The following is a 27,007-nucleotide window of genomic DNA, read 5'->3' as shown; positions in this document are numbered from 1 at the left end:
TTGTTGTAGGCTAATGCTGGAAAGACATGATTTAGCCATGCCGCCTCTGAAAGTGTTCTTGTTGCACTCCTCTTTAATTTATGCATTTTATCTTTACTTTTCTCCTTGATTTTTCAATATCCCTTTTGTTTTTCCACCTACACTTATTACAGGCTGGCCTTTACCCTGTGCTATACTGGGGAAAACAACTCACACTTACCATACCAATCAGCATCTCCCAGGCAGGCAGTGGTACCCAAGATTGTTGGACGGAGCGTCCATGGAAGGACGGACTAAGAGGAATGTGAGATGCAGCTCCCAATTTGACCATAACCCAGTTAATTACAGTATCATCATCTTTTATTTTGATTCATTTTTCCTCTTCAATCATTACGACTGTGTGTGTTGTTGTTTATTATGTTTGCTTATATATTTGACCCCTACAGCTATATTTTTATTTTCTTTGCTAGCTTTAAAAGGAATCCCGGTACAACAGAACATAAAATGTATGTAATTTGCATCACTCTGGGGGACTCTCTGGGTGAAATTGCATAATAAGAATAATTAATAATATACTGCTGCCCTGTACTACTAGTATTACTCATCATTAACCATCAAATCGTCAACATTATGCATGCATTTCCTTTTTCTCCCATAACTGAATTCTGATGGTCGTTTGACAAGATTGTGTATTGTCCATGTGTAGTGTTTGTCTTTGTCAAACCTTTCCCTCAAATACCCCTTTCCAACCATTCATCAAATCCTAACCCTCTTCCCTAGGGCTGTGTGATTTATATTGACGTGTGACTAAATTAAATTTACACCAATAATTGATCACACACTTGCTGGGGCAGACGTGGTGAAAGCAACACTAACTCAAGGAAGGGCAGGGATCTTCAACTGCTTGCTCACCCATGCTCAGTATTCACGAGTAGATTTTGTTTCCAGAGGAACATAATCCATCCTAATTATAATTTGCAGCATCAATTCATCATCCTTCCATCACTAAAGGTTACTCTTGTCCACTTCATAGGTCGAGTCAACTTCAGTATGTAACTTGTACTAGGTTATCCCCGCCAACATTATGTTTTATTTTACTTTAGCATTGCTTAACATTCATCCTCATGGTTTCTTGTTTGCTAGTCTTCATGTATACTGTACTTTTACTACTCATTCCCGAGTCTCCCTCAGGCGACTGGCGGTCTCATTTTCTTTTTTTGCAAATGCTACTATCATTGTCAGTGTCTAATACTACTATCACCACCACCATAGTATCTTGGGAAACCAAACTATTATCACCATGCAACCATCACTTTGCCTAAGTAAGAATAAACATCAATCACAGGTAGGAGAAGAAGTTTAGGGGAGGTATAATTAATTAATATGGAAATTAATTAATCAATTCATATACCCAAACCCCTCTATGTCCAGTTGCAGACTGCATAGACTAGGAGCAGAGACTGACAGTGCTAGTTGGACAAGTCACAAGTGAGGGTAACGCATCTATCTGTTGGTGTGTTACACTATCACAGATTATTATTGCAATCAAAAACTGGCTGCCACTCAGCAGCAGCAAAGGAACCTGTGTGAAGTAAAAGAGTAACCCCGACACAAAACATTTACATCGTATGTAAAGTAAGTATAAACAATTTGTTACCCTAACAAAAAAGATTGGAAAAACCCACAACACCTGCCCACCCCTCTCCCTAACCCAAACCAATGTCCAAAGATTGTCCACTCCAAAAGTCCATTGTCCATGTAAACCCCAACTTTTCCCCAATGCCCCACCCCCAAAGAAATTAAAAAGTGGCAAGGTGACGGTGTTCTTGCGGCGGGCTCGTAGTTACCGGTTAATCGCCAGGACCTCCATTACCGGCTCCTCTAGGCACACCATCCGGAGGAGCATGCGGTGCTTAAATGCTCTACAATTGCATCCAAAGGGGTGGGCAGCAGTGTTGAATAAAGATGAAGTGCAATGGGTGGCTGCCAGACCATGGCGATGTACCATTGGGGGGGCCTGGCTGAGGCCTGGGCAGTGAAAGATGCTACAGCCGCCGACGCCTCCTCCTCCGCCAGAGCCACCAGCCACCGATATTCTCTGCAGATGGCCTTCAGCTTCTGTCGCTGGGCCATGGCAGCTAACTCCTTGCTGTTTAGTTGGGAAGGAGTAGGTATATTAAGAAACAACAAAAAGACAATTGTAACCAATACTCTTAGTAAAACTGTAGCACAAAATTAATTATACACAGAGCAGCACAGTAGCACTATCAAGCACAGTACATAACAAGTGTGGTATCCTCCCACTTTCTCCACCTCAAACATTTCTGGGAGTTTCAGGCATTACTACTACTAGGCAGTATGGAGTAGACAAGTCTCTCTCTCTCTCTCTTGTTTAGCTACATTAACCTTGTAGGCAATTAGGCATGCCAGCTCAGTCAGCTTACGCCCTAGACAGACATACTCACATTGAAAGACTCAATTTATTTAATATACTACTGTCTGCAGGTGGGGCACCTATAGTCTACAACTACACAATTATCTTATTTTTCAATTATGGCTATACATTTTACATCAATGGCAACTGCTCAGTTTCACTTTCACGCTGACTACTACAACAAGGCAGTTGATATCTGATCCAAATGATCATTGATTATATATGAGACAATGGCAGCCGATAGGCCACCCATGGCAGGCTGACACTGTCGAAAATGACATAGGTAGGGACTAGGGAGTGGGCCTCGGAGTTGGATGGAGGCGCTTGATAATGGTGGGTGGCTATGGGTACATACATACAAAATATATATCCTGTGCTTGCAAACTAATGTGAGTCAAGGAAGTATTTTGAAATACAACCTTGAATCAAAAACCTTGAAAAAAACAGTCCTTGTTTCTCTTACCAGCGATTTTTCCATTTATCATTGCATTGCTTTTCTAGCATTATATTTTTTAATTTGAATCTCTTATTCTATCCTCCTTGGCTTTGCTACTCTGCCATGGTTTATTTTGGTTTACATTGTCTTCATCTAGTGAGTCTCCACCTTTGCCATGATGATTGTACCATCCAGGCATCCATCCATTTAAAGTAAACATGGCTATCATTCTTCTTAAATAATCTCTCAACAAACCTTTCACCAACAACATACATTTGTAACCACATTTTTAACCACCACCCATGCATCCTTCCTTGTTTGCCTTTGAGTTTGACCCATGAACCCCCCAGAGGATTCTTGCTATCACCCATACAGTTTCACACAGCCAAGGAGGCAGCCTTTCTTTCACCTTCCACCTATCCTTCAACCACCTATGCATCCGATTCCTATCAGCCACCTATGCATCCCACGCATTCTTCTCTGCCAGTCATATGTATACTATTACATGTTGCCCGTCCTTCCTCCTTCCATACTTCTTTCCCTTTTCGTTCAACCCATCCATCAAGGTCGTATAACTCTTAGTGTTCTTCATAAAACGTTCCCAGCTGTGTTGGAGTCAGATAGAAGAGGCAATTAGTTACTCCACTCCCTCCGCAAATGCTATTGCTAATGCTAAGTAAAGGGTGTCTTCTTCAACTGATGTTCACAACAACTTAGTCTCTCTTAACAGTACAGTACATTACACCCTTGTAGCGACTGTGTAACTATTGTCAATAAGTAAGGAATATAAGTACAACTTACCACAGCCCACCACTGCTGCTAGCTCATGCACCCCTGCAGAAGCTGCCGCATCTGCTTCCTCCTGGCTGGCGTCACCTGCCCCACCGCTAGCCCCAACACTGGTGGTCGGTATGCCTAGAAAAGAACATTACACATTTTTTAGATGGTATACACGGCTCCCCGTTTATTCTTTTCACTAGCAAGATTGAGAAAATAACATACATACATACATATACTACACACATCACTAGAAATTGTTTACTAGAGTAGAGTAGACAGTAGAATGTCCTATCCTATCAAAAATATTAAAATATCTGGTTTGGCATTTTGTTGGTGGCAATTGTTAAAAAGTCTCTCAAGATTAAGAAGAGGACAACCCAAAGGACTGGACTCAGTGGCTAGAGCTATTGGTGAATCTGAGTTTTTAAACTTTTTGTGCTACAAAGTTCCTAGGGGGGACGGTGAAGACAAGTCTTTCTTTGTGATACCCTCACACACCCCAAAGGATGTCATGCTTCATCATTGGGCTTTGCTCCTCGTCAGGCCGGCACTGCAATGCCCGACGGGCTCACCGTAAACCGGGCTCTTTGGCGGATATTTTTTTTTTTAAGAAGCTGTATGGTGTGTGCGGGTAAGAGGGCAAAGGTAGTGCATGGAAAGTGAAAGTTAAAATAAGTCTGGAGCAATCCTAATCAAAACTATTTTAATGTTCAAGGTAGTTCCAGCTTGATTAAAAGTGCATGGCATCCCTATTTGGATATAATGTTCCTAGAGGGCTATCTCTGTGGAAAGGGTCGACATGTTTCATGCCTCTGTTGCTACTAATGAGTCATATGGCACTTCATCAGGACCTAAGTAAATATTGTGGTGCACTACTAGATATATGGCTCCCAATTGATGTGGTGGTAACCAGACAAAAAAAGGTAACGCCCTAGTAGACTTCTACTGGGCGGTAGCGAAAGACCTGTAGGGGGAGAAAGGAGGGGGGGGGGGAAAGAACAACACAATGGCAATTAAAACCTGAGTAATACAGAGGGTGTGTCTCTATTATGACTGTGACCTAGCATCATACTGAGAGTGCTGTGTCTGGGCATGCGCTAGTTATATCTAACGTGAAGGCGATAAAGATGGTTGGTGGTGGCCATATATGTGGCCCATACTTGTTCTGAGTGACGTTAATCAAGGATTTGGGGTGCCCATACGAGGGCGTACTTGGTTAGGTTGAGTTCCTGTGCGGGATGAAGGAACTCTCTTTAGCCAATGTACTGAGATTTAACCCAAAGATGGTGCGTTAGATAATACATGTGGGGGAGGTATCTTTCGGTTAAGGCATCTGGTGGTAACGATTGGAATGTCAAGAGGGATGTAGTTCAACCAGTGCAACTACGTTGTGTAAAAGTGCCCGCAATTATGTTGCGTGGGTGAGAACATAGGGCAATATCCCAATGACTCAACGTGATTGTTAAAAGTGGCCACAACAGATTGCACGTAGTCTGGCACAGCCAATAGACAGTAGTGCTTCGAAGACTTTTGCACGTGCTACGTGAGCGACAACTAATACTAAAGGGTGCCATCGACTCGCAACACCGCACACACATTATGCGTCATTAGAAGTGAAGCTAAAAAGGTTAGTGAGGCTAAGAAGGTATACGGGTGGATCAACCATTCACAATACAATAAACCGTTACATCGTCAGGTAGTTTGTACAAGGGAGCGGCAGGTAAAGGGTGCTGTCGACTCGCAACTCCGCACACACATTATGCGTCATTAGAAGTGAAGCTAAACAGGTCAGTAAGGCTAAGAAGGTATACGGGTTGATCAATCATTCACAATGCAATAAACAGTTACATTGTCGGGTAGTTTGTACAAGGGAGCGGCAGGGGTGGCTGTCTCGCTATCGATTGTACCCAAAAGGCGGAATAGTTTGGTCTGGCTACTCACCCTAAGTACAGAGGTCTACAACCTGACAGGGACGGTAACAGAGCACGTAGTTGCTCTATAGCTGAAAAAGAGGGAATTTGCATACCAGTTTATCACAGGGTTAATGACAAGGCTTACCGGAGATATCCAAGTTTCGTTCTGGCGTAGTATACTCACGGCTTGGCGAACAGCAACTATCTGCGTTCCTACCCTCGTTCTGGGCCCCGCGTCTGAGTCTTCCGGGTCTGCGTCTTTTGTGCACGACGATGACTAGAAAGGCTAGCGTGATAACTGAGCGGCCATCTTGGTGGTAGCGATGTCCTCGAGGAGTGTGTTGGGGGGGTGCAGTTCAAAGTATGCCTGCCGTATTCGTGTTTGAAACTTTATTAGGTGTTAGGTATTTCACAGGAGTTATTAGTGTGCAGTGGGTATGGCATTGCCAACGGTGGCATTGTCTATTTACAATGGTTATAGTAAAAACTTAATTGAGAGGTATTGAAACACAGGGGTGGAAAAATCGCCCACTTGTGTCTTAGTGAGTGTCCGTTGGTAGGAGTGACACTGGTGGTTAGTTCCGAGTGGAAAGGGGATCAGCAAGGGTACTGCTGTGCCTCAGCTGTAGACGTAGCCCTCATTAATCATGTATGTGGCTGATTCACACCTACATAGGGGTGGCTAGCTCAATGTTGGGAGCGCTATTGCGATGTAAACCTAAGGTCTTCACTAGTGTGGAGGTCTAACTTGGTAATTGTGTTCGGCTTGTGTTAAGTTAAGAGGTGTGATCACATAGTCTGAGGAGTGATCATAGTCGGGTCTTTGTGGCCATGTTAGGTGTACTTGGGTATATTGGCCCTATCGCCGATGAGGCATGTCTAGGTCCTATTTATCGGTTTAGTTCTGCCCATGGGATGTCATCATTCAGTCCCACGATGTGGGAGGACAGTCTAAACACCCAGCGTTGTTCTTTCCTGTTAAGTGCCTCTTTGGTAATATTTTTACATGTTTCCAAAATGGTCCAACTGAGGTCGTTTGGTGTATGTTATGCTTCTGCATAGTGAGCACACATCTTGGTGTTAGTTCTTTTCCACCTGATGTTGCTTCTATGTTCCACAATTTTCGTTTTCACTGGTCGTGTTGTCATGCTAATGTGTTGGCGTTGGCAGGGACATGTGATCAGGTACACACAATTGCTGGTGTTGCAATTGGTGTGTTTGTTTTGTTTCCATACCCATGTACCTTGTAGTGCGATTGCTTTACTTGCTTTCATCAGTGGGCATGCAACACATTGCCCACAGGGGTAGTGACCCGTGACGGGTGGTAGATCCCAGAGTGTGTTCTGTGGTGTGTTATGTTTCCTGGGTCTCGTGTTAATCAGTAGGTCCTTAACCCCTTCGCTGCTAGGCCTTTCCCCCCCCTGTGCTAAGCCTTTTTTGGCTATTTGGGGTAGTGCGCGCTTAGGCCCCTGTAACTTTTTGACCACATAAGGTATCCACGCCAAATTTGCGTCCTTTTCTTCCAACATCATGGGGATTCTAAAGGTACCCAGGGTTGTGGATTCCCCTGGAGGGGTCCCAGAAATTAGCCAAACTACAGCTACATTTTGGATTTTTTGGGAAAAATAAGAAAAAAGGGCTGCAAATGAAAGCGTCTGGGTTTTTCCCTGCAAATGGTATCAAAAAAGGGTTTGTGAGGCTGAAATCACCATTTTCCCAGCTTTTCGGGAATGACAGACTTTTGTCAGAAAACCAACATTTTTTACACAGTTTTGGCATTTTTCTGGGACATAGCCTATTTCTGCTATTTTTTGTGCTTTCAACCTCCTTCCAGTTAATGGTAGAAATGGGTATGAAAGCAATAATGGATACTGGACAGCTATACATTTTAGAAAAACAGAGAAAATTCTGAATTCAGCAAGGGGTCATTTGTGTAGATCCTTCAAGGTTTCTTTATAGAAACTAACAGTTAAATATAGGAAAAATTGAAAGTTAGTTGAAAAAAACAGCCTTTTGTGTCAACGTTTTCACCTGTAACTTCTTCTAATCATGACAGCTCTTTGAAAGCAATATACCGTTACATCCACTGGACCTTTTTGGTTGTGGGGATATATAGGACTTGTAGATTCACCAAGAACCAGACGAACCCAGAGTAAAAAACCTGAGCAGCAATTTGCAATGGCTTTTTATTATGTACCGGGTATATTGCAATTATTGTGGGAAAATGTATACATGGAAAAATCGGTATGAAAGACACCTATGTATTTCTAAAATGGGAACATATTATAGAGTTTAGAAACAGTAGATACTTGCACATTTTCGAAATTGGGAATACTCATACTAGGTTGAGAATTAACGGTCATTTTTGAATTTCTTTTTTTTTTACACAATGTCTTTCATTTGGAAGGCAGAAATGCAGCGAAAGTCAATAGGTAATAACAGTTGCTTTACAAATCTGAATTACCCTAAATCTCCCAATACAAATGGTACCTCACTTGTGTGGGTAGGCATAGTGCCCACAACAGGAAACAGCGCAAAAGGCAACGTGGACACACCTCAATTTCGCAGTGAAAAATGACCCTTTTTTGGCAAAGTGCCTAGCTGTAGTTTTTTAACCTTAGCTCTGCCGGCACCTAAGGAAACCTAGCTAACCTATACAAGTTTGAAAACTAGACACCCAGGGGAATCCAGGATGGGGTAACTTGACTGCCTCCCACCAGGTTCTGTTACCCAGAATCCCTTGCAAACCTAAATAATTGTCAAAAATACACATTTTCCCTACATTTCTGTGGTGGAAAGTTCTTGAATCTGCGTGGATCCACACATTTCCACCCACCCCGTATTCCCCAAAGTCTTTAGAGAAAAATGGTACCTCACTTGTGTGGGTCGCGCTAGTGCCCGCAACAGGAAACGGCATAAAACGCCACGTGGTCACACCTCAATTTCGCAGTGAAAAATGACCCTTTTTTGGCAAAGTGCCTAGCTGTAGTTTTTTAACCCTAGCTCTGCTGACACCTAGGGAAACCTTGCAAACCTATACATTTTTGAAAACTAGACACGCAGGGGAATCCAGGATGGGGTGACTTGACTGCCTCCCATCAGGTTCTGTTACCCAGAATCCCTTGCAAACCTAAAAAATTGTCAATAAAACCACATTTTCCCCACATTTCTTTGGTGGAAAGTTCTAGAATCTGCGTGGATCCACAAATTTCCACCCACCCCGCATTCCCCAAAGTCTTTCGAGAAAAATGGTACTTCACTTGTGTGGGTGGGACTAGTGCCCGCGACAGGAAACGGCTCAAAATGCAACGTGGATACACCTCAATTTCGCAGTGAAAAATGACCCTTTTTTGGTAAAGTGCCTAGCTGTAGTTTTTGAACCATAGCTCTGCCGGCACCTAGGGAAACCTAGCAAACCTATACATTTTTGAAAACCAGACACCCAGGGGAATCCAGGATAGGGTGACTTGACTGCCTCCCACCAGGTTCTGTTACCCAGAATCCCTTGCAAACCTAAAACCTTATAAAAGAAAAACAAATTTTCCCCACATTTCAGTGGTGGAATGTTCTGGAATCTGCGTGGATCGACAAATTTCCACCCACCCCGCATTCCCCAAGTCTTCTGAGAAAAATGGTACCTCTTTTGTGTGGGTTGGCCTAGTGCCCGCGACAGGAAATGGCATAAAACACAACGTGGACATACCTCAGTTTTGCAGTGAAAAATGACCCTTTTTGGGCAAAGTGCCTAGCTGTAGTTTTTGAACCATAGCTCTGCCGGCACCTATGGAAACCTAGCAAACCTATACATTTTTGAAAACTACACACCCAGGGGAATCCACGATGGGGTGACTTTACTGCCTCCCACCAGGTTCTGTTACCCAGAATCCCTTGCAAACATAAGAAATTGTCAAAAAAACCCCATTTTGCCCACATTTCTGTGGTGGAAAGTTCTGGAATCCGCGTGGATTCACAAATTTCCACCCACCCCGCATTCCCCAAAGTCTTCCGAGAAAAACGGTACCTCACTTGTGTGGGTTGGCCTAGTGCCCGTGACAGGAAACGGCGCAAAACGCAACGTGGACACACCTTAATTTCGCAATGAAAAATGACCCTTTTTTGGCAAAGTGCCTAGCTGTTGTTTTTGAACCATAGCTCTGCCGGCACCTAGGGAAACCTAGCGAACCTATACATTTTTTAAAACTAGACACCCAGGGGAATCCAGGATGGGGTGACTTGACTGCCTCCCACCAGGTTCTGTTACCCAGAATCCCTTGCAAACCTAACAAATTGTCCCAAAAACACATTTTGCCCACATTTCTCTGGTGGAAAGTTCTGTAATCCTCGTGGATCCACAAATTTCCACCCACCCTGCGTTTCCCAAAGTCTTCCGAGAAAAATGGTACCTCACTTGTGTGGGTCGGCCAAGTGCCCGTGACAGGAAATGGCACAAAGCTCAATGTGGACACACCTCAATTTCGCAGTGAAAAATGACCCTTTTTTGGCAGAGTGCCTAGCTGTAGTTTTTTAACCTTAGCTCTGCCGGTACGTAGGGAAACCTACCAAACCCACACATTTCTGAAAACTAGACACCCAGGGGATTCCAGGGAGGTATGGCTTGCGTGGATCCCCCAACGTTTCCTTACCCAGAATCACCTGCAAACCTCAATTTTAGCTGAAAAATCTACTTTTTTGGCATCACTGGGCTGACACAAATTTTCTACCACCCAGCATTCCCCCGGGTTTCCCGATAAAAACAGTGCCTCACTCGTGTGGGAGTCCCAAGTACCCGCGACAGGCAAGGGCACAAAATGTAGTAGGGCGACATCAAAATTGCCTATCACAAAAAAACCTGGTTTTGAAAGTGGGGTCACCTGGGTTTTTGGCCCAGTGCTCGGCAGCCATCTAGGGAAACCTACCAAACCCACACATTTCTGAAAATTAGACTCCTAGGGCCTTTCAGGGAGGTATGGCTTGCGTGGATCCCCCAACGTTTTATTACCCAGAATCCCCTGCAAACCTCAATTTTAGCTGAATAAATCACTTTTGTCACATATTTTTGTGTAGGAAAGTTGTGGCATCACCGGTCTGACACAAATTTCCTACCACCCAGCGATCCCCCTGGTCTCTCAATTAAAACAGTGCCTCACTAGTGTGGGAGGCCCAAGTACCCGCGACAGGCAAGGGCCCAAAACGGATTGCGGCGACATCAAAATTGCCTACAACCTGGTTTTGCAAGGGGGGTCACCTGGGTTTTTGGCCCCGTGCTCAGCGGCCATCTAGGGAAACCTACAAAACCCACACATTTCTGAAAACTAGACACCCGGGGGATTCCAGGGAGGTATGGCTTGCGTGGATTCCCCATGTTTCCTTACCCAGAATCCTCTGCAAACCTCAATTTTAGCTGAAAAAATCACTTTTTTTCAAACGTTTTTGTGTAGGAAAGTTGTGTCATCCTCGGGCTGACACAAATTTCCTACCAGCCAGCGTTCCCCCGGGTCTCCCGATAAAAACGGTGCCTCACACATGCGGGAGGCCCAACTACCCACGACAGGCAAGGGCACAAAACGTAGTAAGGCAACATCAAAATCGCCAATCACATAATGTGTTATTCCCTGGAATCCCCTGGGTGTCTAGTTTTCAGAAATGTGTGGGTTTGGTATGTTTTCCTAGGTGCCGGCAGAGCTAGGGTTAAAAAACTACATCAAGGCACTTTGCCTGCGTAATCGTTGGCGTCTACTGGCCTTTTTGCTCCCCCGGGGCCAGAGGGGGCAGGAAGGCTGTAATGTTTGCAGGGGAGGGGGTGGGGGCATGGGCATGGCTGTTTTGGGCAGCCCCCACCCTAATTCAAATTTGCCCCCAAAAAATCTGTGGCGACTAGTGGGCTTTTTTCCCCCGGGGCTGCAGAAAGACTACTAAATGCAAGGGATTTCTTTGAGCAAATTTTAATTAGGGTGGGGGTTGCCAAAAACGGACATGCCAATGCACCCACCCTAAAAAAAATGTTCTCAAAAAAATCCCTGACATCTAGTGGACTTTTTGCCCCCCCTGGTGGGGCATATTGGGGGCTAATGCCCCCATCTGCCCCCCAGGGTGGGCTGAAAGTCCACTAGACGCCAGGGAGTTTTTTGGGCACATTTTAATTAGTGTGGGGGCTGCCCAAAACGGGCATGCCAATGCCCCCACCCTAATTAACATTTGCCCAAAACATTCCTGGCATCTACTGGTCTTTTTGCCCCCCCGGGGGGAAGATTGGGGGCTAATGCCCGCATCTGCCCCCCAGGGGGGACAGGAAGGCTGTAATCTTTGAGGGGAGGGGGTGGAGGCATGGGCATGCAGCCCCCACCCTATTTCAAATTTGCCTAAAAAAAATCCCTGGCGACTAGTGGGCTTTTTGCCCCTTTGGGGTGCAGATTGGGGGCTAAGTTCCCTATCTGCCCCGGGGGGGGGGCAGAAAGCCTACTAGACCCCAGGGATTTTTTTGAGCAAATTTTAATTAGGGTGGGGGTTGCCAAAAACGGGCATGCCAATGCCCCAACCCAAATATTAATTTTCCCCAAAAAATCCCTGGCATCTAGTGGGCTTTTTGCCCCCCCCCGGGAAGGGAAGATTGGGGGCTACTGCCCCATCTGCTTCCCGAGGGGGCAGGAAGGCTGTAATTTGTGCAGGGGAGGGGGTGGGGGCATGCCAATGCCCCCACCCTAATTAAAATTTGCCCAAAAAATTCCTGGCGCCTACTGGGCTTTTTGCCCCCCCCGGGGGGCAGATGAGGGCTAATGCCCCCATCTGCCCCCCAGGGAGGGCAGAAAGGCTGTAATTTTTGTGGTGGAGGGTTGGGGGCATTGGCATGCCCATTTTGGGCAGCCCCCACCCTACTTCAGATTTGCCCCAAAATATCCCTGGTGTCTAGTGGGCTTTTTGCCCCCCCCGGGGGGCAGATTGGGGGCTACTGCCCCATCTGCCCCCGGGGGAGCAGAAAGACTGTAATGGTGGCGGGGTAGTGGGGGCATTGGCGTGCCCGTTTCGGGCAGCCCCACCCTAAAATAAAGGCGCTTGTCAAGAATTCCTGTCATACAAGGGAAACACGCCCTTATGTAAACAGGAGAGCTGTTACATAACTCAAGGGAAACACGCCTTTATGTAAACAGGAGAGCTGTTACATAACTCAAGGGAAACACGCCCTTATGTAAACAGGAGAGCTGTTACATAACTCAAGGGAAACACGCCCTTATGTAAACAGGAGAGCTGTTACATAACTCAAGGAAAACACGCCCTATAAAGGGAGGAACCGGGAGGTACAAGGCTGTCGGATATTGTGTTTACACCGACGTACCTGCTTCGTGAAGAGCAGTGTTCCGGAGTGGTGCTCCAGTAAGGCAAGAACGGAGGTAGGTCGAGTCGTTACTCCCTGGGCCGTGTCTTGCCCCATCGTCACCTGTGAAGGACCCGGAAGCTCTACCGGTCAACCATTGAGCTTCGCTTTTTGACTCGGCTGAGTCCAAGCGCAGTGGCGCTTTTGCTGGTTGGAGTCGTAACTCCCAGCCCAACCAGAGACACAGGGACTGCCAGCTGTAACGCACACCAGGAGGTGTTTGCCGCGTTACAGACTCGGAAGTCCACAGGATCGATCGAGCAGCTGCTCTCGGTTCAGTCTTCTTGCTTGTGATTGGGGTATCGGTGACGCATCACCAGGAGGTGACTCCGCGTCCCGGTGCAGTCTGAGGAAGAGGTTGAGCGGCTGCTCCCTTCAGGTAGAGACCCCGGCTGGGTGTTTCCCTGACTCCTCGATTCTCCCCAACACTCTTCGTGCCCCTCACAGCCTACCGATTGGCATTGTCGGCCATTTCATTTCTGCCCTCTGTTGGCATACGCCGGGATCGGCGTATATGCAGAGGACGGTTAGGACCATCCGTGCTGTGGGCTGGTAACGTACTTAGCCTGGAGGATTCCAGTGACTATAACTTTTGTTTGTTCTTTGTATTTTATTTGCCTTCATTAAAAGAACTAACCCTTCACAAGTGGTTGCGTCCTCATTGTCGTGTCTGTTAAACGATCCTGAGACGTTCAGGGCGTTACAAAATATCCGACCTTAATAACACTAACTGTCTCCCGGTCGATAACAGACATGGCAACACTTGATGATGTGCTGGCTGCTTTAGCGGCCATGCAAGTTGAAGTGGCTGCCTCTAGGCAAGAAACAGCCGATGTAAAAGCCAGACTGGATGCTATCCAATTGGACCCGCTCACGCCCAGCACCTCCCTCACGAACCAGACCCCTGCGGTAGTAGTGGAAATGCCGGTAGCCATCCCCTTGGCAACACCAGAGAGGTACAGTGGGGATCCTAACACAGTGCAGGTATTCCTCACACAAGTGGCGCTACATTTATCGTGCAAACCAAAGGCGTTCCCCACGAGTCAGGCTCGTGTGGCTTTCCTTATATCCTATTTGGCTGGAAACGCGGCACAATGGGCCGTACCTCTGGTGAGCAGGGACGACCCCCTCTTATGTGATTGGGGTGCTTTTCGCGAGGAATTCCTGAAGGTATTCGACAGAAGGGCTGACTCGTACACGGCGGACCGTGAAATGCTTGAGTTGAGACAGGGATCCAACGACCTGGTGCAGTATCTCAACGCGTTCCGAAGGCTGGTTGCGGAAACCAAGTGGCCTGTTGCTAAACAGACGGCGCTCTTCCATCAAGGGCTGTGCGATGAGCTCAAGGACGCCGTGGCTCATATTGACCCTCAACCCAAGACATGTGAGGGCCTTATCAACCTGGTATTACGGCTGGAACATAGGCTAAGTGAAAGAAAGGGGGATCATGGGAGAAAAGGAAAATCCCTTCCATCCTATGTGACGGTGGGAAGTCCTGAAACTTCCACCGCATCCAAGGGAGAACCCATGGACATCAGCGCAATACGAGCGAGCCTCACAGCCACGGAGAAAGAGTCACGCCGTAAACAAGGATTGTGCCTATATTGTGGCAAAAAAGGCCACTACGTACGTGAATGCCCTGCCAAACCGAAGACGTCACGTTATCGGGCCAACCGGTCGGTAACAGCCGTGGTGGACATACCGGCGGAAAACTAGAGGACTCCAAGACCAGAGAAGGGGCATCTCGGAGTCACTCATCCATCCCTTCACTTTCCAACTCGGTCACTAAGGGACAACGACACCTGTTTATCACGGTGCACGTGGGAGTGCATGACCAGTGGATACCCGTTGTGGCCATGGTGGATTCAGGGGCCACTGGCATGTTTATGGACCACAACGAGGCATGCAGGCTAGGGCTAGTGCTTCTTCCCAAAGCAGTACCCGAAGACGTCTATGCGGTAGACGGAAGGCGATTGGTGACGGGGCCCATCGGACAGCACACGGGGGTCCTTCCGATGAGATATGGGAGGAACCATTTGGAACAAATCGATTTTAACATCATCCGAGCGCCCCAATATGGCGTCATATTGGGATTGCCGTGGCTACAGAAACACAACCCCTTTGTGGATTGGCCAACACATCGCATCGAAATGACGTCACCGTATTGCATCCTGCATTGTGGAATAAGAACGGAATCCCTTGACGCAGATGAGAGCGGGAGTCAGACGGTGGCTACAGCGGCAGAAAAAGATGTGGCTCTCCCCCAGGCTTATCACAGTTTTGAGGATGTATTTGATGAGGTGAAGGCGGAAGTGCTACCACCACATAGACAGTTTGACTGCCAGATCGACCTGGTGCCAGGGGCCAGCGTTCCCAGCGGCAGGCTGTATGCCCTGACGGAGCCTGAAAACGTGCATCTCCGGGGGTACCTGGATAAACTCCTCAAGCTAGGATTCATCCGCCCGTCCAAGTCTCCGGCCGCCTCGCCACTCTTCTTCATCCCGAAGGCTAATGGGGAGCTGAGAGCCTGTGTGGACTTTAGGGCATTGAATGCGATAACCATAAAAAATCGGTACCCCTTGCCTCTCATCAGTGTACTTCTGGAACAGGTCAAGAAAGCTCGTATCTACACCAAGTTGGATTTGAAAGGGGCATACCATCTGGTGCGCATGAGGGACGGAGACGAGTGGAAGACCGCCTTTAAGACCAGGTTCGGCCTTTTTGAGTACCTCGTCATGCCGTTCGGTCTGTGCAATGCCCCGGCAGCCTTTCAGTACTTTTTGAATGAGGTATTCAGAGAGGAGTTGGATATCTACGTGGTCGTATATATCGACGACATCCTCATCTATTCGTCCAGTGTGGAGGAGCACGTACACCACGTCAAAGCTGTGCTCCAAAAGCTGAGGGAAAACATGCTGTTTTGTAAACTCAGCAAGTGTGACTTCCACGTCACATCCGTGGAATTCCTCGGAGTGATGCTGAGTCCAGAGGGACAGGAGATGGCAGAACGAAAGATCAAGGCGGTGAAAGAATGGCCGGTGCCCCAAAGCGTGAAGGACGTCCAAAGTTTCATTGGCTTCGCCAACTTTTACAGGCGGTTTATAGATGGATTTTCAGGAGTGGTGGCCCCAATCACACAGCTACTGAGGAAGTCCAAGGAGTTTGTCTGGTCCCCTGAAGCGAACAAAGCCTTTGAGGCCCTGAAAAGCGCCTTTGGTAAGGCGCCGGTGTTGGCTCACCCCGATCCGGATCTCCCCTACGTGGTGGAAGCGGACGCGTCGGATGTGGCGCTGGGGGCTATCTTGTCCCAACGCAACCACGACACAGGGGTGCTTCATCCCGTTGCGTACATGTCCCGCAAACTCAACGACGCCGAACGCAACTACCATATTGCGGAGAAGGAGCTTCTCGCAATCAAGGACGCCTTCACCGAATGGAGGCATTGGTTGATGGGGGCAAGACATGTGGTATCGGTGTACACGGACCATCGGAACCTACAGTTCATGACGGCCACTAGACACCTTTCTCCCAGGCAGCTGCGGTGGATGATCTTCTTTGCGGGGTTCAACTTCCGCATCACATATCGGCCGGGGACGGAAAACCGGAAGGCGGACGCCCTGTCCCGTCAATCTGCAGTTAAGGAACCATTGCCTGCAACCGAGCGTTCCATCATTTCCCCGAGGATGGTATTGGGGGTTATCCAACCGGATACTTTCCTGAGGGGAATAAAGAGAGGGATCAGGTCATTCGCATGGCGGAGGTGGCTCCTCAGTCACAGAGAATGGCAGCTGAAGGACGGGATACCCCTGAAGGGCAGGTGCCTATTGATACCCACGCCTAGGCTAAGGAAACAAGCATTCATCTGGTGCCATGACTCTCCATGCGCAGGTCATTTGGGCTTTGAAAAAACGGTGGCTAGCATGGGACGGCATTTCTGGTGGCCAACCATGAGAGTGGATGTCAGGAGGTGGGGACAGGAGTGTCCTACGTGTGCTACCATGAAGGCCGACCATGGCCGAACCCAAGGGCTCTTACATCCACTTCCGACCCCGGATAGACCATGGGATAGCATATCACTGGACTTCGTGGTGGGCCTACCGGTAGACCAGGGGATGACGGCAATACTGGTGGTGGTGGATTACTTGACGAAAATGGGGCACTTCATCCCCTGCAAGAGAGTCCCTACGGCCGGGGAATTGGCGTCACTACTCCTAAAGAATGTGATACGACTGCATGGATTACCTGGGGTGATCGTGTCGGACCGGGGGTCGCAGTTTACTGCACAATTCTGGAAGACTTGGTGCACTGCGCTGCATGTTAAGACCGCCCTGTCCACCAGCTACCACCCTCAAATGGACGGCCAAACCGAGCGCCTGAACCAAACGCTCAAACAGTATCTGCGATGTTTTGTGGACCAGGGCAGGGAAGAATGGGTCGACTTGCTATGGGTTGCAGAGATAGCCTATAACAACGCCACTCACAGCTCCACACAGTCATCTCCGTTCTATAGCAACTATGGCCAACATCCCAGGTTCTTGCCATTTCTACATCCGTTCAGAGAGGACAGGATTCCCGCCACAGCGGACAGGGTGGCACACATAAAAGACACGTTGATGCGCTCAAGGGCTGTCCTAATAGAGGCCAAGAGAAGATACAAGGCTGCGGCAGATAGGAAGAGAAGGCCCGGGCCACTGTACCGCACTGGAGACTACGTCTGGATATCCACAAGAAACATGAGGTTTCGAAAGAACAGTGTGTTCCATCCCAAGTACATGGGCCCCTATCGAATTACCAAGTGTATGGGTCCCGTGAACGTGAAGGTGTGCTTGCCCCAGTCATTGCGGATACACCCTGTCTTTCATGTATCATTGCTCAAACCAGCACCCTCCAAGCCGTCTGGGACACCTAGGCCGGTATGCGTGGAGTCGGAGGTGGAGTATGAAGTGTCGGGCATACGGGCGTCCAAATGGCGCAGGGGGAAGCTGTGGTACCTGGTTGCGTGGAAAGGCTATGGCCCGGAGGAGCATTCATGGGAACCGGCTGAAGGGGTTCATGCTCCGCGCTTGGTCTCCTTGTTCCATCGGCGTTTTCCTGCCAGCGCTGGACCCGTGGGGAGCCGCTGAGAGGGAGGATGTACTGTCAAGAATTCCTGTCATACAAGGGAAACACGCCCTTATGTAAACAGGAGAGCTGTTACATAACTCAAGGGAAACACGCCTTTATGTAAACAGGAGAGCTGTTACATAACTCAAGGGAAACACGCCCTTATGTAAACAGGAGAGCTGTTACATAACTCAAGGGAAACACGCCCTTATGTAAACAGGAGAGCTGTTACATAACTCAAGGAAAACACGCCCTATAAAGGGAGGAACCGGGAGGTACAAGGCTGTCGGATATTGTGTTTACACCGACGTACCTGCTTCGTGAAGAGCAGTGTTCCGGAGTGGTGCTCCAGTAAGGCAAGAACGGAGGTAGGTCGAGTCGTTACTCCCTGGGCCGTGTCTTGCCCCATCGTCACCTGTGAAGGACCCGGAAGCTCTACCGGTCAACCATTGAGCTTCGCTTTTTGACTCGGCTGAGTCCAAGCGCAGTGGCGCTTTTGCTGGTTGGAGTCGTAACTCCCAGCCCAACCAGAGACACAGGGACTGCCAGCTGTAACGCACACCAGGAGGTGTTTGCCGCGTTACAGACTCGGAAGTCCACAGGATCGATCGAGCAGCTGCTCTCGGTTCAGTCTTCTTGCTTGTGATTGGGGTATCGGTGACGCATCACCAGGAGGTGACTCCGCGTCCCGGTGCAGTCTGAGGAAGAGGTTGAGCGGCTGCTCCCTTCAGGTAGAGACCCCGGCTGGGTGTTTCCCTGACTCCTCGATTCTCCCCAACACTCTTCGTGCCCCTCACAGCCTACCGATTGGCATTGTCGGCCATTTCATTTCTGCCCTCTGTTGGCATACGCCGGGATCGGCGTATATGCAGAGGACGGTTAGGACCATCCGTGCTGTGGGCTGGTAACGTACTTAGCCTGGAGGATTCCAGTGACTATAACTTTTGTTTGTTCTTTGTATTTTATTTGCCTTCATTAAAAGAACTAACCCTTCACAAGTGGTTGCGTCCTCATTGTCGTGTCTGTTAAACGATCCTGAGACGTTCAGGGCGTTACAGCGCTAAAAGAAATCCCTGGTGTCCAGTGGCCTTTCTGCCCCCCAGGGAGGGCAGAAAGGCTGTAATTTTTGTGGTGGGGGGTTGGGGGCATTGGCATGCCCATTTTGGGCAGCCCCCACCCTACTTCAGATTTGCCCCAAAATATCCCTGGTGTCTAGTGGGCTTTTTGCCCCCCCGGGGGGCAGATTGGGGGCTACTGCCCCATCTGCCCCCGGGGGAGCAGAAAGACTGTAATGGTGGCGGGGTAGTGGGGGCATTGGCGTGCCCGTTTCGGGCAGCCCCACCCTAAAATAAAGGCGCTAAAAGAAATCCCTGGTGTCCAGTGGCCTCTCTGCCCCCCAGGGGGGGCAGAAAGGCTGTAATGGTGGTGGGGGCATTGGCATGCCCGTTTCGGGCAGCCCCCATCCTAAAAAAATTGGTGCAAAAAAAATTCCTGGCGTCTAGTGGGCTTCTTGCCCTCCCGGGGGGGCAGATTGGGGGCTACTGCCCCCGTCTGCCCCCTGGGGGGCAGAAAGACTGAGATTTCCCTGGGTGGGGCATTGCCATGCCATTTTATGAGCAACCCCCACCCCTACGTCAATAAAAAAAGAAAAATCCCTGGTTTCTAGTGGGCTTTCTGCCCCCCAGGGGGGCAGAAAGACTCTAATTGTGCTTTGGGGGTGGAGGCTATGGTGTGCCCACATTGGGCAGCCCCCACCACTATTTTGCAGTAATAAAGAAAACCATTCCATCATGAGCACTGAAAGGGTTAATGTTTGCTGTGCGTTTAAAGGCAAACCTTGCTTTGTTAAAAGATTGTTCCCCAACTTGTAGGATTTTCCAGTGTAAGTTAATCACACTCTTGATCATGTTAGATTCTGGGGTGTAGGTGGTCACGCAAGTCAGTAGATCGGACTTTTATTTGGTTTGACTATCAAGAAGAGTCTGTCTGTTCGTGTTTTGGGCTCTTTTTTGTGCATTTTTAATTTGGTTTGCTGGGTAATGTCTCCGTGCCAAATTTGTGCTCAGTTCAGATGACTGTCTCTTGTAGTCTTCTAAGTTACTACAATTTTTGCATATACATAGAAATTGGCCGTAGGGCAAGTTTTCCCTGTGGGCTTTGGGATGGAAACTTTGGTAGAGTAGGGGACAGTGGCTGTCTGTCGGTTTCTTATAGGTGGTGGTCACCAGTTTGTCTGGTTGTTTTGTAATGAGTAGGTCCAAGAAGGGGATCTCGGAAACCAAGCTGCTTGCTGTGAAGTTGAGGTATGGGTTGAGACTGTTAATCCAGGTGAGGAAGGCAGAGATGTTGTCTCTTGCGCCTTTCTAAAACATGAGGATGTCATCTATGTAGCGTCGCCACAATTGGACATTGTCCCTGAATGGGTTTGTGTTGGTGACTACGTGTTTGTCCTCAAACTCTGACATGTAGAGACATGCCAGGCTCGGGGCAAAGGTACTACCCATAGATGTACCCTGGGTTTGGTGAAACAAACTATTTTCAAATTGAAAAAAGTTTTCGGTGAGTGCGATCTGGACACATTCCATGATAAAGGAAATGGGAGTGGCCGAGGCCCATGTCCCACTGTGTAGGATGGAGTCCACTACCTCCAGTGTGCTTTGTTGGGGGATGTTGGTATAGAGGGCCTCTACGTCCAGAGTTAGTAGTACATCTGGAAGTAGGCCCTCTTGATTGGTGGTCTCAATAAGTTTGAGCACACCCCTGGTGTCCTGTAGGAAAGTTGGTGTAGTGCGGACCAGGGGTTGGAAAAAGTGGTCACAGAATTTGGAGAGCGGCTCCAGACTGACCTTGTGCCTGACACGATTGATCTGCCCGGTGGTGGGTTTACTCCTTTGTGTATTTTCGGCAGCATGTAGAAGTAGGGTAGTCTGGGGTTGTCATTGATTACAAAATGTGCCTCATTTTTTGTAATCCACCCCTGATTGAGGGCTGCGGAGATCATAGATTTGATCTGAGTGATCAGACGTGGTGTTGGGTCTTCGGTGAGGGGTGTGTAGTAGCGTTCAGCGTGTAGTTGGCGGAGACACTCATTTCTGTAGTCGGTGGTTGCCATGTTCACGATTGCTCCCCCTTTATCTGCCTCATTGATGGTGATTGTTGGGTCATTGGCCAGCTGTTTAGTTGCCTCTGATTCAGTTTTGGACGTGTCCGTGAAGGTAGATGTTTTTCTTTGTTTCTCTGCTATCTCTTTAAGCACAGCTTTCTCGAAGGTGAGAGCGGGGTGGGAACACAGCTAGTTGCTGTTCACCGAGCCGTGAGTATACTACGCCAGAACTAAACTTGGATATCTCCGGTAAGCCTTGTCATTAACCCTGTGAAAAACTGGAATGCAAATTCCCTCTTTTGCAGCTATAGAGCAACTACGTGCTCTGTTACCGTCCCTGTCAGGCTGTAGACCTCTGTACTTAGGGTGAGTAGCCCGACCAAACTATTCCGCCTTTTGGGTACAATTGATAGCGAGACAGCCACACCTGCCGCTCCCTTGTACAAACTACCCGACAATGTAACTGTTTATTGCATTGTGAATGGTTGATCAACCCGTATACCTTCTTAGCCTTACCGACCTGTTTAGCTTCACTACTAATGACGCATAATGTGTGTGCGAAGTTGAGAGTTGACGTCACCCTTTACCTGCCGCTCCCTTGTACAAAGTACCTGATGATGTAACTGTTTATTGTATTGTGAATGGTTGATCCACCAGTATACCTTCTTATCCTCACTCACCTTTTTAGCTTCACTTCTAATGACGCATAATGTGTATGCGGTGTTGCGAGTCGACTGCACCCTTTAGTATTAGTTGTCGCTCACGTAGCATGTGCAAAAGTCTTCGAAGCACTACTGTCTATTGCCAGACCACGTGCGATCTCTTGTGGCCACTTTTAACAATCACGTTGAGTCATTGGGATATTGCCTTATGTTCTCACCCACGCGACATAATTGCGGGCACTTTTACACAACGTAGTTGCACTGGCTGAACTACATCCCTCTTGACATTCCAATCGTTACCACCGGATGCCCTAACCGAAAGATACCCCCCAGCATGTATTATCAAACGCACCATCTTTGGGCTAAACCGCCGTACATTGGCTAAAGAGAGTTCCTTCATCCCGCACAGGAACTCAACCTAACCAAGTACGCACTTGTATGGGCACCCCAAATCCTTGATTAATGTCACTCAGAACAAGTATGGGCCACATATATGGCCACCACCAACCATCTTTCTCGCCTGCACGCTAGATATAACTAGCGCACGCCCAGACAAAGCACTCTCAGTATGATGCTAGGTCACAGTCATAATAGAGACACACCCCCTGTTTTACTCAGGTTTTAATTGCCATTTTGTTGTTCTTTCCTTTTTCCCCCCTCCTTTCTCCCCCTACAGGTTTTACGCTACCACCCAGTATAAGTCCACTAGGGCGTTACCTTTTTTTGTCTGGTTACCACCCCTTCAATTAGGATCTTGATATCTAGTAGTGCACCACACTATTTACTTAAGTCCTGATGAAGTGCCATATGACTCGTTAGGAGCAACAGAGGCACGAAACATGTCGACCCTTTCCACAGCGATAGCCCTCTAGGAACATTATATCCACCTAGGGCTTCCATGTACTTTTAATCAAGCTGGAACTACCTTGAACATTAAAATAGTTTTGATTAGGACTGCTCCAGACTTATTTTAACTTTCACTTTCCATGCACTACCCTTGCCCTCTTACCAGCACACACCATACGGCTTCTTCTTCACACAAAAAATCTCCGCCAAAGAGCCCCATTTACGGTGAGCCCGTTGGGCATTGCAGCACCGGCCCGATGAGGAGCACAGCCCTATGATGAAACATGACATCCTTTGGGGTGTGTGAGGGCATCACGAAGAAAGACTTGTCTTCCCCGTCCCCCCAGGAACTGTATACCCTTTGTAGCACAGCTTACTAGGAGCCCTGTATACAGGACCTGCTTAAATAACGGCTCCCAGTCCCAAACCCCCTCCTTTTTTTTAATTTAAAAACTTTTTAACAATAAAGAGTAACCAACTGGGAAAGCTACAGACAGACTAATAGAAGTACAGAGTAAGAGGCAGCTAGATTGGTGTAAAAACAAAAACAAGACATTAGAAAAAAATATAACTAAGTTGGTAGGTAATGCAGGGATAACAAGAATTTAGAAACAGATAGATCGAAGATGATTTGGTAAAAAAAGGAATAAGGAAATGGAAACAATAGTTCGAAAAAAATAAGGTGCTTTAAAAGTTTGGGAAATATAATTATTAATATTAACAACAGGAGGACTTACTGGGGCCGGCAGCAGAGCCGTCGGTAGAGGAGCGATCCTGGCCCTGGAAGGCATCTCCAGCTCCAAGCCCCGCCACAGACAACCCTGTTGTCTTCTTGCCCCTGGATGCTGATTATGTAAGATATCATAAAGAGACAAAAATTGATTGGTGTGAAACAAATAAAATGCTCTAATAACATTTTTGGACAGGAAACAACAATTGCAATAGAATTGACCTATCTAATTTGATCGACTAATAGTAGAATCATGTACCGTCTAGATATTATTTATTAATCCAGTGTTCCATTCCAATTCCAGAATCCTAAACCTGTAAGTAAGTACCACTAGCCTAGCCCACCTATTCCAGAGACTTTGGAAATTAATTCAATTGCCCAAAAATATATTTGCTTCTTCTAAGTTTTTCAATCTCATTCGAAATCAAATCATCAATTAATCAACCCCCTTTAACAGGCCAATTGTTCACTAAGTCTGCATTTCCATTTATTTTGGTCGTCAAAATGCATAGATGGACGCATGAATATTGCATTCACCAAATTTTTGGTTGGTTGCTGCTGATGTGCAGATGAGTTGCTATATTACTCAGTAACTAACAAACTATAAAAGTTTCAACTAAGGACTAGAGTCGGCAGCATGTGACGTGATGGAGGACGCATCAGGCTGAACGCCCAAAAATTGGCAACTAATACTAAGTATTGAACTTGGCCCTTTTTGGCAGGTTCACCCCTAAATTTTTTGCCTGTCTCCTAGCCTTTTCCCTATGTAATGTTGGTGGTTTTAGACCTCCAGGCACTTTAGCACTGCTGTCCAGTGTAAAGTGTGTGTGCTCTGTGTTACATTTAGTGAGATTGGCCTGCCTGCCCTCCCAAAGGAATGCATGGGGGATTCCCTGATGAATGTGTGTCAATGGTAATTCCTGTTATGAGAGGAGCAGTGTGGTCAAGTATGGTATGTATGAAATTGTGAGAATAAATGCTGCACAATTGTGTGTGCAGATTTATTGTGGTTATTTTAGAAATGCCACTTTGAGAAGTTGGCATTTCTGTGTGCTATGTGTCTGCCTGCCTGATGTGAATTGCATGTCTGGCTTTTGAGTGACAGGGGCTGGTGAGGTGTGGGTGGCTCCTGGTGGGGCAGGGTGTCAGCGCTAGGCTGAAAGGAACATCTAGTGTGCCTGCCCTCGTGAATGCTGGCTCCACCCCCCTGTGGTCTGTCTGATGACGAGCCCCCACCTGACAAAGGGGAAGAGGAGCCTTGTCAACAAAGTGCTCCAATTCCCTCCTGAACCAGTTTTTGCTGGTTCCCCAAGCCCTGTGCTCTGCAGAACAAAGAGGAAAAGTGGTATAAATGTAGGGGCTGTGACCCCATAAAAGTGTGCTTCTCTTGTGCTTACTTGGAACTGAAGAGGGGACACTGCGTGGGCTGCAGTGAGCCAGGAGGAACCGCCATGGGACTTTGTTTCTGAGAGGACTGCCCCTCTGCCCCTTGTGCTGGCCTGCCTGGCTACGCCCTGCCTGCATGTTTCCCCAAGCACTCTTTCAGGAGTGCTGCTGTGCCCCTGGTCTGGGCAGGTGTAGGTGCTTTGTCCTGCAATTAGCCAGTGAGGATGCTCTGCTGTCCCGATGTGTGCAGCGCATGGAGCCCCTCCTCAGAGCTTGAGGGATCCTGCCTTGCCGTACTTAGCTACCTTAGTGCTAAGAGAGCGCTGGATGCCTAATAAAGTGCCTCCCACTTGCTTAGGGGAAATTCTCTCCCTAAGTGCCTGAGCCTCTGGGCATTATGCATCGGAAAACCCACCAAAGGAGCACTAAGTGGATGGGAGACGTCTGGGCTAAGCCCCACCCCGGGGTGTGCAGATCTCCGTGGCCGGCCGCTTGTGAGCGAACCAGACGTTAGGTGGGCCGAGCCCGACTGAGGACAGGGCTCAAGGCAGTGAAGCCGGAGGAGACGTCGCTCCGCAAGGCGGCCGGTTGCTTCCCAGGTTTATCGGACTGTGAAGAGGCCCCAAAAATCCTTAAAGATCCCGGGTCAGAGTGAGGGGTGACCTCAGAAGGAGCACGGGAGCCTACCCTGCATTTTTGTCCCCGGGGAGAAAGCCCGGCGGAATACCCCGTGCCGGTCCCTCGCGGGTGCCGGGATCAAGGTTGTGAGGCGGGGACCGGCTAATCAGAGAGCGGCCAAAGAAGGAAGCAGCCGGACTGGAGGCGGGGCTCCCATAGCCATGAGGAGAGCCCCGCAGGCCTGGCACTCATCCCGGTTGCTGGGCCCAGTGAGGTGTTTCCTGGTGAGTGGCGGTGCAGCTGTGGTCAGCGGGACCCCAGGAGACAAAGAGAGCCCCGCGGAGCCCAGAAGTCAGCGTCTTTTTGAGCAGGGCTCCCGTGTGCTAGGAGAGCCCTGCGCATGCCGCAGGTGCCACTGAGCCCGCAGCCAGAAGGAGAAGAGTCCTGGTGAGTGGGGGGCTCATGGAAGCATCGAGGGTGCCGGGGTGGCACCAGAAGTGCCCGTGTTGGTTGGTTTCACAGCTGCCCCACCCGACAGTGGGCAGCTGCAATGTTGGGGATAATTTTACTTTAGAGCCCCAGGGAGTGATGGCTCCAACTTTCCCCGAACTGGTCTGTGTTGCTTCACAGCTGTACCGCAGTTGCAACATTTTGGGGCATTTCTTCACTTTCAGAGTCCCGGACCAGGGCAGACTTTTAATTTCTAAGTCCCAGAGTAGGGGCTCCCCAGGCGCAGTGGCACCACAGGCTAATCTGCAACGTTGGTGGTATTTATAATGTGCAGAGGTTTTCCCTAATGTTTCCACCGCTGATTGGTGCATAAAGTATTTGATGATGCCTAATGCACATGATGATGCCATGATGTATGCATAACATGTTTTTTTGCCTAATGATGATGCCTAATATCATGCTGTGATGTTCTAGGTTCATGCCTGATCACGTTTTTATGCCTCATGCTAATGTGTCCCATGCCTAAAGTCATGTTATGACGTACTAAGGTTATGCCTGTGCTAATGTGTTAATGCTGCAATGGGATTTATGCTGATGTGGTGATGCTAAGTTCCTTTATTCTACCAGTAGCTACTGGCTGTTATCCATTTAAGACTGGTGGTTTGGCATTTACTGTTTATTCTCTGTGATGGTTCTGGCAGCGACCCGATTGGCACTGCCCTGTACATAATCCCCTGTAAATTGCTACCTGGTGCCAGTTGGCACAGTGTATATATGTATGTGATTGCATTCTAATACGTTTATAATACAAAGGCTATTTTTTATATAACCTTGTGTGGAGTGTCTTTTGTGGTGTGCCTAGTGTGTTGCTGCTGTGTGTGTGTTGCGCAAACGCTTTACACATTGCCTCCGGGATAGGCCTGACTGCTCGTTCCAAGCTACCAAGGGGGTGAGCAGGGGTTATCTTTGGCATGTAACTCCCTTGCCCTGACTAGAATGGTGGTCTCTGCCTGGCTTTGGCGCAAGCCTTAGCCAACCAGAGTTCCCATTTCTAACACTAAGTAACTAAACTACCTACCAATCCACCACTATCTTAGTGACAGGGAAAAGAAAAGGACTGGAGTCTCTCTAGCATTACCTAACTTAAATTCTCTAAACTCTCTTGCCTAATCAGCCCAAGCGAGCGCAAAGTTGCAAA

At 48.2% G+C, this 27,007-nt stretch overlaps 1 protein-coding gene across 1 annotated transcript in view; it reads right to left on the bottom strand.

The window, feature by feature from the left end:
* LOC146866036 (annexin A1-like) overlaps nucleotides 1-27,007 on the bottom strand; it is a 190,871-nt gene that overhangs the window by 144,945 nt on the left and 18,919 nt on the right. Inside the window, exons 2-3 of the mRNA XM_085640226.1 lie at nucleotides 23,363-23,470; nucleotides 3,651-3,764 (exon numbers count right to left, since the gene is read on the bottom strand). Coding sequence (XP_085496352.1) covers nucleotides 3,651-3,764; nucleotides 23,363-23,470 — 222 coding nt within the window. The remainder of the gene's footprint in view (nucleotides 1-3,650; nucleotides 3,765-23,362; nucleotides 23,471-27,007) is intronic.

The sequence above is a fragment of the Triturus cristatus genome, chromosome 2_1, assembly GCF_964204655.1.
Source record: "Triturus cristatus chromosome 2_1, aTriCri1.1, whole genome shotgun sequence".
In the NCBI taxonomy this organism is placed as follows: Eukaryota; Metazoa; Chordata; class Amphibia; order Caudata; family Salamandridae; genus Triturus; species Triturus cristatus.
This window is presented reverse-complemented; position numbering and strand designations above follow the sequence as displayed.